Source organism: Dipodomys spectabilis, unplaced genomic scaffold, assembly GCF_019054845.1.
Source record: "Dipodomys spectabilis isolate Male_0828 unplaced genomic scaffold, ASM1905484v1 ptg000001l, whole genome shotgun sequence".
In the NCBI taxonomy this organism is placed as follows: Eukaryota; Metazoa; Chordata; class Mammalia; order Rodentia; family Heteromyidae; genus Dipodomys; species Dipodomys spectabilis.
The window spans coordinates 4731058-4747646 of record NW_024870678.1 but is presented as its reverse complement, the minus strand read 5'-3'; the positions used below and the strand labels follow the sequence as shown (position 1 = coordinate 4747646).

The following is a 16589-nucleotide window of genomic DNA, read 5'->3' as shown; positions in this document are numbered from 1 at the left end:
AGAACATTATATTGCCTCTTATATGCCAACTTCATTCTTTTCTTTTCTAATTCCTTAGCATGTATGTACTAGAGTCATATAGTAGAATGGACCCCAGCAGCCCTCAAATTCATTCTGGTGTACTTATCAAAAGTATCATTCTCTACCAGTAAGAGGTAATGCTAAACTATAATTAGCAACTTAAATATGAGGAAAATTTGCCAGAGTTCATGATTTAAAGAAAAATCAAGCCAGCACTGGTGGTTCACACCTGTAATTCTTAGCAACTCAGGTTGAGAACTGAGGATCACAATTCAAAGCCAGACCAGGTAGGAAAGTCCATGAAACTCTTATCTCAAATAAACTACTCAGAAAAAGCCAAAAGTGGCACTGTGTCTCAAGTGGTAGAGTGCTAACTTTGAGCATAAAGAGGCTTAGGGCCAGGCTCTGAGTTCAAGCCCCAGGACCAGCCAAAAAGAAAAATAATAAGTTTTTACATCATGCACATTTCTACATATTAATCTACATATTTTTCTTCTTACATTAAATTTTATTTTGACTGAGAAAGAAATCAAGAAAACAGTTCCATTCACAATAATCCCCTAAAAAGTACTTAGGGAAAAACCAATGATGTGAAAGATTCCTACAAGGAAAATTACAAAACATTGAAGAAAGAAATTGAAGAAGACACTGGAAGATAGACTTCCAATGTCTATGATTGAGAGAATTAATATTGTTGAAATGGCCATATTACTGAAAGTAATATATAGATTCTGTTAAATACCCATCAAAATACCAATGACATTCTTCATATAATCCTGAAATATACATGAAGTCACAAAAGACACTGAATAGCCAAAGCAGTCCTAAGCAAAGAGAATAATGCTAGAGATATCACAGTGCTTGGTTTCAAAATAACTACAGTGCCATAATAACAAAAACAGCATGTTATTGACATTTACATACATACATATATATGTAGACTAATGGAATGTAGTGGAGACTCCCGAAATAAATCGATAGCCTCTACATCTGTTTGATTCTCAGCAAAGGTACCAAAAATATATGGAGAAGGGAGTCTAGAAGTGGTACTAGCAAAACTGAATTGATATCCATGCTGAAGATTGAAATTAGATCCCTGTTTCATGCATTATGTAAAAATGAGTTTGAAATGGATTTAAGACCTTAGTAGGTAAGACCTAAAACTTTGAAGCTACTAGAGAAAAACACAGGGGAAATTATTGGCACTGGTAACATTTCCTAAACAAGACTTCAATAGTAGCTCAGGAGGTAAGAGCAAGAAGTGAAAAATGAGCCAGGTGCTCGTGGTTCACACCTGTTGGCCTACAGACTCAGGAGGCTGAGATCTGAGCAGTTCGAAACCAGCCTGGGCTTGAAAGTCCATGAGACTCTATCTCTAGCCACCAAAAAGCCAGAAAAGGAGATGTGGCTCAGGTGGTATAGTGCTAGTCTTGAGCATAAGAGTTCAGGAACAGCACCCAGGCCCTGAGTTCAAGCCCCAGTAGTGGTATCAAAAAAATAAAAAATAAAAATAAGTAAATAAATAAGAAATAGGACTACATAAAATTGAAATGGGTTCTACAGAGCAGAATGAAGAGATGACTTTCCAAGTGGAAGAAAATATTTTTAAGGTGTCAGCAAAATGCAAACTACATTGAGATTCCATTTTACCCCAGTTGATGGAATAGCTATCAAAAATACCAAAATTAACAATTGCTGACAAAAATAGGGGGAGGAAAGAACCCTATTAAATTGTGGCTCAGAATATAAATTAATACCACCACCATGGAAAACAGTATGGCTAGTCCTCAAAAACTAAAAAAAAAAAAAAAAAATAGAACTTAATGTTTAATGTAGCTATCCCACTCCTGAATACTCAATAAAGGAAATCAACACATGTGAGAGATACCTGTATATTCATGTTTATTATGTCCCTATTCACAATAGCCAAATTATAGAATCGGCCTTAGTGCCCAACAACAAATGACAGAATAAAGAACATGTGACATGTACACATTATGGAGCATTACTTGGCTATAAAGAACAAAATCATGTCATTTAAAAATCACCTATATGAAATAAACCAATCACAGCACGTATTATATATTTCCTTGAATATGTGGAAACTAAGAACAACAAAAGAAAGACAATGTGAAAGTAGAACAGGTACTGTTAGAAAAGACAAAAGAAAGGAGAATATAAGAGAAGGTAATACAGGAAGTTATACAATTTTAATTGTTCTAAATGCATGTGGAAATAATCACAGTGAAACCATTTGCACAACTAATGTATATTAATAATTACAGTTTTAAAAAAGAAAATGGTAGAACAAAAGTAAAAATTATAGTACGCCAAATGAAGTAGAGGTTAGAATGAATTCTCATTGTCACATATACAGCCACTTATTTTGTTATCTTCCTAAGTCTCATTTTAAAGACTACGTCTACATTTTGACCCCATATGTAAAGCTTATTTGAAAGTAAGATTTTTTTCCATATTCAAGAGTGTGAGTATCACATACCTACTGTTCAGTTCAACATGCATTATCTTGCACGTGTCTGTGAATCATCAAAGTTAATACTGTTTTGTCATTTTCATTCCTACTGGAGTTCTCATAAATTCCCCCTAGTCTTTATTAATACAATTGATTTTTTTTTGGCAACAAATTTTATCACTTCACTATTCATCCCCTCTTCCAGATTGCTAATAAATATAGGCCGGAGGGGATGGCTTAGTGATCTAAGCATCAGATTTGAAATACCTAGAATCTCTGGAACTGCAGGTTTGAATGTCAGCAGAATCAACCCAGCTCATCATTCTTCCAAGGTAGATAAATGGAGTTCCATGCAGATTACTGTGTGGGGTCATTAGGATGAGATCTTTAAAAACTGAGGTTGGTTATGAGTGATACACATTCCATGTGTCTTTATTGGAAGGATGGGGGTTTTGATCAAAAGTTTTTAACAGCATTTCCTTCTGATCTTGTTGTAGCTGACATTCCCCTCCCTGGAGGTCTCTGAGCTAACATGGAAGTGCTGTTTTATAAACGTTATAGGAATGTTTTAGGAGAAAAATCCTCTTCAAATAACTAAAATGTAATGATTTTGTATTAACAACCACTGGTCTTCTGGCCATTCTACTACTAGTATGTTGTAATTCTTGACAGTTAGCCATTATTATGCTTTGTGCTTCTTTCTTAAAGGGATCTTACACATTATTGATTTTTTTCCCCCTTTATGATAGCCTTCAGTAAGAAAGGGTGTCCTACCAAGAATGCTTGAAGAAATTTTGAAGACTAGATTCATGGTGAAACAGTCAATGAAGGCTTACAAGCAAGACAGGGCCCTGTCACGAATGCTCAATGCACGTCAACTAGGACTAAAGCTGATAGCAAATGTCACATTTGGCTATACATCTGCTAATTTTTCTGGAAGAATGCCTTGCATTGAGGTGAGTGATACCTGTCAGTAGTTTTTGCAGAAGAGACTAAAACAGCATTGAATGTCCATTAAGATATTTCATATTGTTTTGAAACTTTAGATGGTTTCATTTTCATAACATAGGTTAGGTTTTTCTCAAACTAGGTCTATAAACATAAGTTTTGGTTGCAGGAGAGAATATTTTCTGTATCAACACTTGATGACTTTCAGTGATAATTGGAAAAATGAGCCTATTTCTACATAATCTGACATATCTGTTAATATGACATTTCAGGGTTGATTTTATATTGTGTTAACAAATTTAATGCTAAGTAATTCCTTCTTATTTATTGTTGGAGATGTGATTATAATTAGGCTGGTTTGTCCAAATGTCAGTATAAATAAAAATCATTTCTTATTTGCTAAAGTACCAGTAAATAAGTAAAGCAAAGACCATACACAGTACAGGATCAGTGACGATTAGAAAACACTATTCATAAGACTGATTTCTGAAGGTACTTATTTGACATGAATATAACACAGTGCTACAGAGTGCTGTAATAATTTATTAGTGACTGAGGAAAGAACAGAATAGACTTGTTATATAAATTATTCATACCAAATTAAGGCCAGAGGACATGGTAGTATATTGAATTTGTATAGTTCAATACGAGAAAAGTAGGGAAGAATAAAGTCCCTATGCAGTTTATAATATGAAAAGTAAACTCCACAAACCTGTTCAAGGCAGTCTGTGGCATATGTATATTGAGAGCAGCAAAATACCATGTATAATGAAAAATATAATACTGTTAGCTTGAATCTTTCAATAATACGGTTTTGTTTATAGTAGCTATGTTAAGTATATTGACTTATACTAAGTACGCTAAGATAATATTTCCAATGTATTTCTATCAACAGATTGGTGACAGTATTGTTCACAAAGCCAGAGAAACTTTGGAACGAGCAATTAAACTGGTGAATGATACCAAGAAATGGGGTGCTAGAGTTGTATATGGTGATACTGACAGGTAATGAATGCTCTTAGGTTTTTGTACTTGTCTTCATGTGCATCTCTTGAGATCTTCTTAGCATTTGACTGCCTTAAAGACATTCCTTCCTAAAATAGAGTTTTACTTAAGTGTTTTCCGGTCTTTAGGATCTTATGAGCAGAGTTAACAACATAAGCCTGATTTACAAGATAGGATTTTAAGAAACAGAAATGGTATGAACCACAGACTGTCAAAGTTTCCATGTCATTCCCCCCCAGACAGTTCTTAGCCAAGCATATAGTGATCTGTAAACAAACCATATGCACTAGGAGTCTAGTTTATTTAGAGAAACTGCTTTTAATGTGAATAATTCCTCCAAAACTCTGAATTTAAGTGTCTCTTCAAACAATTAAATTACTTTTGAAAAAGTTACCCCAAACTGTGCAAACAATTAAATTACTTTTGAAAAAGTTACCCCAAACTGTGTAGCATTAGCCTTGTATTGGGCCCTAGAATCTATTGGTCTTTTTCTAAGGGAAGTACACATAAGCAAGTACAGGTCACCATTTGATACCAGAAAGTCTGCAGACTTCTGTGGTCCATTGTCCATTGTTACTGTCAAAGAATAGAACAGGTACAGATTTTTAAATCCTAAATTACTGCTTACTTGCTTATTTCCTCTAATATTTTTCAGGGCCAGGCTGAATATTTTACTTATATCACTTAATTGAAAATCCTCTAAAATATAAATATTACATATATTGCTTATAGTCTGAAATTTATTTTCGTGATGAGGGTTTAAACAGTGTAATCATGACAAAAGTGTGTGTCTTGGAACCTCTGATCACTCACTTTGCAGTACAGCAGAGCAATAAAAGATAACTTCTTAATCATTAAAAATAGCTTGTAGCCGGGCGCTGGTGGCTCACGCCTGTAATCCTAGCTACTTAGGAGGCTGAGATCTGAGGATCGCGGTTCAAAGCCAGCCCAGGCAGGAGAGACCCTGAGACTCCTATCTCCAATAAACCACCAGAAAACCGGAAGTGGCGCTGTAGCTCAAGTGGTAGAGCGCTCGCCTTGAGATGAAGAGCACAGGGAAAGCGCCCAGGCCCAGAGTTCAAGCCCCACGACCGACAAAAAATAAAAATAAAAATAGCTTGTATAAAATCTTGAAATACCATTGCATCTCTTTCAGTCCTTTAAAATGTACAATGAACATTATCGTATTAATGCTGAATACAAACTTGTTACAATAGACAACATTTTTTTTATTACCAGCAGATGGGGATAGTTTCAAACTATCCTAACTCTTAATTGTTCATATTCTGATTAGTTTGGCTTTTGTTATTTCTCTGCTCAATAAAACTACTTCTGGCTAGGTATTCTAACAAAGTGAGTGTGACTGTAAAGCAAAACTTTGTATTTGCTAGCAGAATTCTTCAGAAATACTTGGAGAAGAGAAGAAAGTTAACCATTTAAAATGTTAATTTTTAAATCAGGGTATCAATACACAGAATCAGAAGTTGCCATGATTCTGAAATCAATGTAAAGGCAGTTCATTTAAGCATGCATTCTCAATAGAAACACCACCACCTCCAACAAGCTTGAGGCTCCTGAGTTCAACCTTCCATACTGGCAAAAAAAAAAAAATCATGATTCATTAAAAAGAAATCTTAAGGCCTAGCTTAAGGGCAGTCAGCTGCTTAAGCATCAAAAGAACTCAGAAGAACTGGACGCTGGTAGCTCATGCCTGTAATCCTTACTACTCAGGAGGCTGGCATCTGAGGATCGTGGTTCAAAACCAGCCCAGGCAGGAAAGTCCATAAGACTCTTTTCTCCAACTAACCACCAGAAAACCAGAGGTGGCGCTGTGGCTCCAATGGTAAAGCGCTCACCTTCAGCTGAAGAGCACAGAGAAAGCTCCTAAGCCCAGAGTTCAAGCCCCATGACCGACCAAAAAAAAAAAACTCAGAAGAGTGATTTTCTTCTCAGTATTGTCCATTTACAAAGTATAATAAACATATTGTGAGTGTTGTTATGTACAAAATAGTTATTTCATATGTAGTGGTTTTCAGTCATATTTATCCAACCCATTGGGATATGACCTATTTTGATCAGTGATTGGACCTTTTATTATAGTGACTCTCAGGCAAGATAGGAAAGGACTTGGACAAGATACATACTATGAAGCTAGGGAACTAGAATCAAAATTGCTTGGGAAAATTCACCTGAGTATAGTTAAAAAAGCTCAATGAAACCCTCTTATATTACAAATATATGTTAACGCAAAGATTTTAAAAAGCCTTCTAGGCAGTTGTCATATCCCCACTCATGCCCTTCTACATGAAAATCAAAGCTCTTAAATGGGTATTTGACCTTCTTACCCAAAAGTTAATGCTATTTAAAATGGACTAAAAACACCAATGAAAAATAAAAATTCATTTTCAGAGATTCTTTTTGATCTAGCCATGTTTCTGTTAAGTGATCAAAAACTTAGGGTAATCCTGGCCAGTTCTTTTAAAGCTTAGTTCCCAGTCAAATTGGTCAAAATAGCATAGGCACTAGCAAACAAACTCACTAACAATGGATAAAATCTAAAATTTCATCATCACACATGTGGATTGCCAGGTCATAGGATAGTTCTATGGTTAATTTTTTTGAGGCCCCTCCACAATGCTCTCCAGAATGGTCAAACAAGTCCCATCAACATGTACTAAGATCCCCTTTGGCTACAACCTCTCCAGCATCTGTTAGAAAATTGTACCATTTGTAAAGAAATGGAAAGACTTGGAAGAAAACTGTTAATTAAACAAGTCAGGCACAGAGAAACAGAGGATGCATGTTTTCCCTTATATGTGAAAGCTGGATTTAACTTACAAACTCATAAGTAAATACACTGGGTGGTATGCAAGTGTATACAAATGTATGAACTAAAATACAGTAGGTTCAAGGAAGAACTCAAATATTATAATTCTTTAGAAAAGCAAATTAACAGCAGGAAGCTGATACTGGAAATGGGTAGGGTGGAGTTAAGGGGGAAGGGGTAGACAAATGAAGAGGAAAAGAAGAATGTGCAGACAATTCCAATTCTACAAAATTAAGGAGAGGAAGGGAAGCTGGGGGGAGTAAGGGAGTAAGAATGATGGAAGGGGTTACAATGATCAAGATATATTTATAAACTGCTTTGTTAAGGCAACCCCTTTGTACAACTACTTAAAGATAATAATAAAAACAAATTTTCTATTGGTTAAAAAAATCTCAAAATATGTACCTTGTAATAACTTTTTAAGATACAATACATGGGTGAGTGTTTGTGTGTGTGTGTGTGTGTGTAAGTGTGTGTAATTATTCTAATTGGTAAAGAAAGATTAGAGAATATAGATGTGAGTGCTATTCTACAATTCTAGAAGTATGTGAGTTATGCTATTGCCCTGTTCCAATGTGATAAAGTGAAGACCATGGTGAGAGAGAGAGAATATACAATGTTTGCACACACAGGTCCATTTAATTTTATAACTTAGCTATCTAAGGCTATTTTTCCTACCTTAGTAAGTTTTAAAGTTAAGTAGCTGGGTATCAGAAGCTTAACACTTGTAGTCCTAGCTACTCAAGAGGATGAAATCTGAGGACTACAGGTTGGAAAATTCAGGACAATCTATCTCCAATTAACCCAAAAAGCTGGAAATGGAGCTGTGATTCAAGTGGTAGAGTGCTAGACTTGAGCAAAAAAGCTCAGGAACAGCACCCAAACCCTGATCAAGCCCAGGATCAGCACCCTAAATAAATAAATAAATAGCCTTAAGTAAAACAATAAATTACTTCTTTTTCTTTTTTAAAACTTTCATATTAAGCCCTAAAGAAAGTACTATCTCCAGTATAGACAGGGAAAGAGTTTTGCCGGTATGAAAGCTTGAATTCAGGGGCCTCATGCTTTTTGGGGTTCATATTTCACATGGAGTTTAAGTCCAGTCCAACACATCTTTAAAAAAAAAAAAATGAAGAAATGTAAGATTGTCTTCTTTGTGGTTAGAAATAAGAATCTTAGTCACTAAAAGTGAACTAATATTTATTTATTATTACTTTTATTTTTTTGTCGGTTATGGGGCTTGAATGCTGGGCTTGGATGCTGTCCCTCAGCTTTTCAGCTCAAGGCTAGCGCTCTACCACTTGAACCACAGCGCCACTTCAGGTTTTCTGAGTGGTTTATTGGAGATAAGAGTCACACAGACTTCCCTGCCCAGGCTGTCTTTGAACTTCCATTTTCAGATCTTAGCCTCCTGAGTAGCTCACACACCAGTGTGAGCCACTGGTGCCCAGCTGAACAAATATTTATTAGTCAATGTGTGCTTAGCTTTTATTGGTGCTGTTGGTTTTTAGATTGTAGTATATACCAAAATGGGAAGTTAACTGAATTAAGTCAGAAAAAAAAATACTGTACTTCAGTTTTATCGGTTTTTTTTTTTTCTTTTTTCCCCATTACTGGAGCTTGAAACCAGGGTCTCATTCTTTCTCAAGTGGTGCTTCAACACTTGAGCTACTTCCCTATTTCCAGCTTTTTGCTGCTTGGAGTTAAGAGTCTCAGAGACTTTTCTAACCAAGCTGGCTTGGAACTACAATCTTCAGAGTTAAGACTTTTTTTTTTAATTTAATTTAATTTTATTTGTGAACATACTGTACAGAGGGGTTACAATTACATGGGCAGGATAATGCGTACATTTCTTACCGAGCATTGCAGCCTCCTCCTTTGGTTTACCCTTCACATCTCTTCCCAGCCTCCCCCCTCCCCCCCAATCCCAATCCTTCTCCCTTCCCCCCCCCCCCCCCCCCCCCGACATTGTAAAGCTCGTTTTGGACATGACAACTTGTACTTCTCATTGTTGCAACAGGTCCACCTGTATCCTTAAACAACTGGTTTTTCCCCATCTCCTCCACAAGTTATACTGACATCAAATATAGTGAAAGCAGGGGTTATACTGTGGGGGAGGGACATACAAAGCAACAAAGAGATAATCTTATAAATGCGTTAGAAACACATGCATGAAAGAAAAAAACATTAAAATACATATCTAAGGGTTCATTTTCCTGACATCACATTATCTGACCTTTTCCGCTTGCAGAGTTAAGACTTTTGAGTAACTAAGATGTTAGGCATGAGCCACCAGCACCCAGCTATTAATTATTTTTAAGTGTTTTCTATATTGGTATTTTTAAAATCTGTATTAGAAATTTTCCTTTACCGACTTGCTTATGTTGTTTGTGGAAATACATCTCAGAAATATCTTTCTGGAATTCAGTTTGATAGTACCATTTAAAAAAATTTTAATAAGGATATGGAATTGTGTCAGGCAATTATTATATGAAATCTTAGCCAAAAACCAAAACAGTGAAACCAAATGTTTGAAAGTAAAAGCTTAAATTATAATATAGCCATACATTAAATACAGTGCAACTGACTGGGTACCATGGCTTATATATATAATCCTAGCTACTTGGAAAGCAGAGATCAAGGGTCAAGGTCAGGCTAGGCAAAAAGAACTTCGTGAGATTCTGTCTCATTCAGGTGGCCTGTGCCTGATATCCCAGCTATAGGGAAGCCCAGTGTCTGAGGCATAAAGCAAGATCCTAGCTCAAAAATAACCAATGTAAAAAAGAGTAACACATTGTAATGGTAAAAATAGTGTAAAAGAACTAGATGACATGGGAAAGTGCTCACAATATATCATTAAATGCTGGAAGAAAGTTACTATACAATACAATCTATTATAATAAATGAAAAAAGGAAAACCTATCTAAACATTTACATAAAATGCTTATAGTGTCTTTGGTAGGATTTCTTGTGTCTTTTTGTGCTTACTAATTACTCTTCAGTGAACACAGTTTACAAAATATATAAGCCTTTTTTATTGTTTTTGTAGTTCTGGAAAGAATTTTTCCCCTATATCACAAGTGAAATTTTCATTTTATTTCACAGGTTCTGTTATTTTATGATGGACTTAACTATGTCAAATACACAGCCTTAAATATCTAGGGATGATCCATGACCTTTTTGGCTCCTGTGATATCTAAGCTACTTATAGTTAAGCTAGAAATATTAGGTATCTTAAAGAGCTATAATAATGTATACCATGAATACCCAAGGAAAGTGTAATATCCATGGATACCCAGGAAAGTTAGAAGCAACTTAACTTTCATGGCTTACAGTATTAGGAAATTTTTTGTTATAATGACTTCCTCATTACTATGCTATATTTTTAATCCACTTTAGTATGTTCGTGCTACTGAAAGGAGCCACTAAGGAGCAGTCTTTTAAGATTGGTCAAGAAATTGCTGAAGCTGTAACTGCTACCAATCCTAAACCAGTGAAATTGAAGTTTGAAAAGGTAAGAGGATCGAGTTTCGAAGCCAGCTCCAGCAGAAAAGTCCATGGGACTTAACTCGAATAAACTAGCCAGTAGTAGAGCTGTGGTTCAAGTTGGTAGAGTGCAAGCCTTGAGCAAAAAAAGCTCAGGGAGGGCTGGGAAGGTGGCTCAGCCAGCAGTAGAGTGCTTGCCTCGCATGCATGAGGCCCTGGGTTTAATTCCTCAGTACCACATAAACAGAAAAAGCCGGAAGTAGTGCTGTGGCTCAAGTGGTAGAGTGCTAGCCTTGAGCTGAAGAGCTGAGGGACAGCACCCAGGCTTAGAGGTCAAGCCCCATGACCAAAAAAAAAAAAGCTCAGGGACAGAGCCCAGGCCCTGAATTAAGCCTCAGGACTTGCACACCCTCCCCACATCCCCCTAAAAAGAATTTATCAAAAATCATTGCTCCAGGAATTCCATCTTAAGGAATTTATCCTACATGCAATTGTGTACTAAAACACTTCAATTCCTAAATATTAAAATGATCCTAAATAACACATAGTAGGTACTGACTACATAAATTATGGTATCTTCATACATTGGCTGTGATGTAACTACAAAACAAACTGAGTTTTTGTATAGGATAGAATGTTCTCTACAATTAAATATTAACTGAATACTCATGGTGCAAAATGCTGTATAGTGATGCTGTATAAGGAGAAAAATATCTCTGAAATATATCAGAGTATCTCTGAAAGAATATACAGGAAATGAATAATAGGATGCCACTAGGAGAGAGAAACTAGAGACTAAAGGACTTCTTGGTGTATATTCTCATAACATTTCAGTTTTATGCCATATCTAGATGTAAACTAAATTAAGAAGCCAATTACTCATACTTGTAATCCTAGCTACTCACGAAAATCAGACCTGGGGGATCACAGTTTCAAAGCCAGCCCAGGCATAATTGCTGAAATAGAGTGCCAGCTGTGTTAAAAGCTGAGCCAAGTATATGAGGTCCTGAGTTCAAACTCTGCATCTGGCAAAAAAAAAAAAAAAACTAAAAATGAAGATGGATGGGGTAACAAGTTCAACAAGAAACATATTCACTACTTTACTATGTAACTGTAACCCCTCTGTACATCACCTTGACAATAAAGGTGAATTAAAAAATAATATTGCATGCAAAAAAAGAAAGTGGATGGTGGGAGACAACAGTATCATTTGAGGTGCAGAAAATTTTGTAGTGAGTGGTAAAGAAGTAAAGATAGTAGATCATTTTGTGCATTTTCATATCCAGGTAGAGATGTGCATTCATTGTATCCTAAGTCATATTTTGAATGTTTTTATAATTATCATCTGAGTAAAGACTAAAAAAAGACAAAGTAGTCATGTGGGAGAAATGACTGTTGAGAGCCTTTATGTTACTTTTACCACAGGTATATTTGCCCTGTGTGTTACAAACAAAAAAGAGGTATGTGGGTTATATGTATGAAACACTGGACCAAAAGGAACCAGTATTCGATGCAAAAGGAATAGAAACTGTTAGAAGAGATTCTTGCCCTGCTGTTTCTAAGGTAAGTTCTATGTACCTTTTTTTTTTTTTTTTTTTGGTCCGGTCGTGGGGCCTGAACTCTGGGCCTGGGCGCTGTCCCTCAGCTCTTCAGCTCAAGGCTAGCGCTCTACCATTTGAGCCACAGCGCCACTTCCGGCTTTTTTCTTTTTGCTTATGTGGTGCTGGGGAATCGAACCCAGGGCCTCAGGCATGCAAGGCAAGCGCTCTACCACTGAGCCACCTTCCCAGCCCTCTATATACCTTTTGTGCATAAGAAGTGAGTAAAAAAAATTTTTATAACCAGGCACCAGTGGCTCACACCTGTAATCCTAGCTACTTGAGCTGAGATCTGAGGATCAAGGTTCAGAGCAAGCCCAAACAAGAAAATCCATGAGACTCTTTATCTCTAATCACCCAAAAACGGAAGTTGACTAATGCAGAGCATTAGTCTTAAGAAAGAAAACCATAGGGACAGTGCCCAGGCCTGAGTTCAAGCCCTAGTACTAGCACATATACAAAAATGAATCTTGTGTAAATGTAACTTATCTTTAACCACACATCTAGGTGAAGGAAATATATCCTACAGGTAACTATATAGGTGGAACTGTATGAATTTTGAGAATTTTTTTCTAATAAAACAATTTTATTTTAGTCATTAGTTTCTGGCTTGTTGTAAAAAAAAAAAGTGTTAAAAATGTATACATGAACTGGTAAGAGTTTTTCTATCACTTAGATGGTTAAAATAGGACATACTAGACTATTTCCAAAATATAGAAAGGATAAAGAAGAGAAATTCACAAACTAATTTCATAAGTAACACAGTCAAATTAAATGAAATAAAATTTCATTTAGATACAAATTGGGAAAATTTCTGAACACTGGTATATAAGTCCCCTAAATTTTTCCCATCTTAGTAATTTTCACTTTAGTATTTCTCTTTTTTTAAAACTTAGACAAACCAAAAATATATGATATAAATGAAAATAGTACTACTGAGTTTTATGAGGACACTTAAAAACATAATTTGATTTTTGTGGATATAGTAAATAAATTGGGAGTATTATTCAGTAGTAGTTTCTGGAAGGAATATCTAGTACCTTCTACCCTTGTGGCCAGAATTATAACTAAAAATAAATAAGTGTATGTATAAGTATATATAAATTTCATTATCAAAATAAGATATAGAATTTTCACCTAGAATTAATTTAAATTCAGGCTGCTACATATACTATATGTTTATTTCCTAGATTTATTTCTAACAAAATTCTGCCATAATTATTCATCAATACTAAATAAAGGCAAAGTGTCATTTTTTCATTTGACTCATGTTATTTAAACTGCTTTATGGTTCTATAGCTGACTTGGGTCCTTTAATTAAAAAAAAAGTCACTGGGTGCTGGTGCCTCCTACCTGTAATCCTAATTACTTGGAAAGCTGAGGAATAGGAGGATTGAAGTTTGAGGCCAGCCAGAGCAGAGAAGTCTATAAGACTACATCTCCAAGGAGAAGAAAGCTGGACCTGGTAGAATATGCCTATGATCCCAGAGATGACTAGAAGCGTAAAAGTAGACTGATCCCACCTCCAGCATATACTTGGGAAGGAAGTAAACCACTATGCTAAGAAAAGAGGTCAACAGAAAACAGAACTGGAGGCATCTCTCAACAGTATAGCAATAGCCTTACCAAGCACAAGGCCCTGAGTTCAAACTTGAGTACTGCCAAAAACAATGAATGAAATCACATCTTATTTTTGATGTCTAGAGCACTTTGACTGAGAAAAACTTAATGTTTTATATTGCTTTTTATAACAAATGTTTATCTGACTATGATTCCAACATGCTTTTTCTCAAACTATATAATCTGTCTTTAGAAATGCCAAGCTGTATAGTCTCAAAAATACTTTCAAGTGCTTAGATAGATCAGCAAATTATCTACTAGTTACAATATGAATGTGTACATGTATGTATGTATGCATGCCTACATGTATATGTCTTGAGACAGTGATGCCACAAAATATTTTATCTATGTGCAAATCTGTTTTGTTTTAAGATACTTGAACGTTCTCTAAAGCTGCTGTTTGAAACGAGAGATATAAGTCTAATTAAGCAGTATGTTCAGCGACAATGTATGAAACTTCTAGAAGGAAAGGCCAGCATACAAGATTTTATCTTTGCCAAGGAATACAGAGGAAGTTTTTCTTACAAACCTGGAGCTTGTGTTCCAGCTCTAGAACTTACAAGGTAATGATGTAGGCAACAGCACAGCCCTTAGTACCTAGATGGGGTAGTCCCAGTAATCTGCAAAGACTTTAGGTAAATGAAAAAGAGACCCAGTCCACCATCAATAGACATTACAAAAGTTGTTTTTCTCCCATTCGCCCACATGAACTCTTTCTAAAGATGAATGTTCCTTATACTTTGTGGGTATTCCTCCTCTTAGCTTTCCTTGGAAAACCAAAAACAGCGAAATTATGACCTCTGATGTATTTGTTTCTCCTATATCAAAATAACCAGGAAGTCCCTAATACTGATTCAAGAATTTAGATCCTAGTAGATTTCTCATGGTTTTGTTAATTCTGACTTAAATGTATTGGAAAGGTGCCATCTATAACAGTCTTTGATTGTGATTTTTATCTGGGTTTGCATAGGAAAATGCTTGCTTATGACCGGCGTTCTGAACCTCGTGTTGGGGAACGAGTGCCATATGTCATTATTTATGGAACTCCTGGAGTTCCACTTATCCAGCTGGTAAGGCGCCCAGCAGAAGTTCTTCAGGATCCAACTCTGAGGCTGAATGCCACTTACTATATCACTAAGCAGATCCTCCCACCCCTGGCAAGAGTCTTCTCACTTATTGGTATTGATGTCTTCAGCTGGTATCATGAGTTACCGAGGGTAAGTTTACTAAACAGTACCTGTGCTTGTATCTGTTTCACTTAAGATTTCTAGTACAACTAAAAATTATTATTTCTATGCTGTGAGACAGGAAAATGGTCTTCTATTATTGTAACTTTACAAAGATGCCACCCTTCTCTGATTCCTTAAAAAAAATTTGTTTTATATATATATATATATTTATTGTAAAAATGTTGTACAGAGGGGTTACAGTTACATGAGTAGGGTAATGAGTACATTTCATAGCGAGCATTGTCACCTCCTCCTCTGTTTTCCCCCTAACATCACTTCCATCTCCACCTCCCCAACTCCTCCCACCCCCACCCCACCCCGACATTGTAAAGTTCATTTTCAACACAGTGTTGTTTTTGTTTTTTATAAACACCTTCTTAGCTTCTATTAGGTTGCCCAAATTTCAAAAATACAAACAAGAATTTCCATGGTAAATAGCCAGAAAATAATTCAGAGTAAACCAGTTATTAGAAAATTAATGAAGAACAAATATTTCTTCAAAGTGGATGTTTAGGAAATATAAAGAACTAGGTATGGTGACTTCATATGTGTAATCATACGTACCTAGGAAGTATCAAACAAGATCAAAAATTTGAGCCAGCCCAGGCAAAAACTATATGAGACTTTGTCTCAACCAATAAAAGCTAGATACAGTGGCATGAACTTCTCATCTCATCATCCTGGTAAACAAACAGGAAGAAAACTATATGGCCCAAGCATAACAGCATAACCCTAGCTAGGCACTGATAGCTCATGCTTTTAATCCTACCTACTCAGTATGCTGAGATCTGTGGATCATTCAAAGTCACCATGGGCAGGAAAGTCCTTGAGTCAACCACCAGAAAGCCAGAAGTGGAGTTGTGGCTCAAGAGGTAGGTAGAGTGAGCCTTGAACAAAAAAAAAAAGCTTAGGAACAGCGCCCAAGTCCTGAGTTCCAGCCCCAGGAATGGCACATACACTAAAAAGCTTGAGCCTATCACAAAAATAACCAAAGAAAAAAGAACTGGAGGCATGGCTCAAGTGATAGAATGCCAGCCATGAGCAAACAAGCTGACAGAACATGTGAGGAGATGAGTTCAAGCCCTGGGTAGCCCTCTATCCCTCCCCCCCAAAAAAATGGAGTGTGGAAACAAGGAACTTTGCTTGAATTCTTAGTTATGTTTTAGAGAATTTGTACTGATTGACACCTATAATGCTGTATCCGTGCTGGGAAACTCAGATTTTTTATTTAGTTACTGTTTTTCTTTTTTTTAATTTTTATTTATTTTTTATTGTGAAAATATCGTACAGAGGGGTTACAATTAACATGGGCAAGATAATGAGTACATTTCTTATCAAGCATTGTAGCCTCCTCCTTTGTTTCCCCTTCCCATCCCTTCCCT

General features: G+C 36.1%; 1 protein-coding gene across 4 annotated transcripts in view; it reads left to right on the top strand.

Annotated features, from left to right (window-relative positions):
- Rev3l (REV3 like, DNA directed polymerase zeta catalytic subunit) overlaps positions 1–16589 on the top strand; it is a 151580-nt gene that overhangs the window by 125077 nt on the left and 9914 nt on the right. For 3 of the 4 annotated variants that reach the window (XM_042689028.1, XM_042688971.1, XM_042689046.1), the window contains exons 25-30: positions 3244–3450; positions 4338–4447; positions 10674–10788; positions 12186–12323; positions 14351–14541; positions 14949–15195. In XM_042689028.1, coding sequence (XP_042544962.1) covers positions 3244–3450; positions 4338–4447; positions 10674–10788; positions 12186–12323; positions 14351–14541; positions 14949–15195 — 1008 coding nt within the window. Of the gene's footprint in view, positions 1–2699; positions 2821–3243; positions 3451–4337; positions 4448–10673; positions 10789–12185; positions 12324–14350; positions 14542–14948; positions 15196–16589 lie in introns of those variants that run through there. The other variant, XM_042689116.1, reaches the window with a different exon arrangement.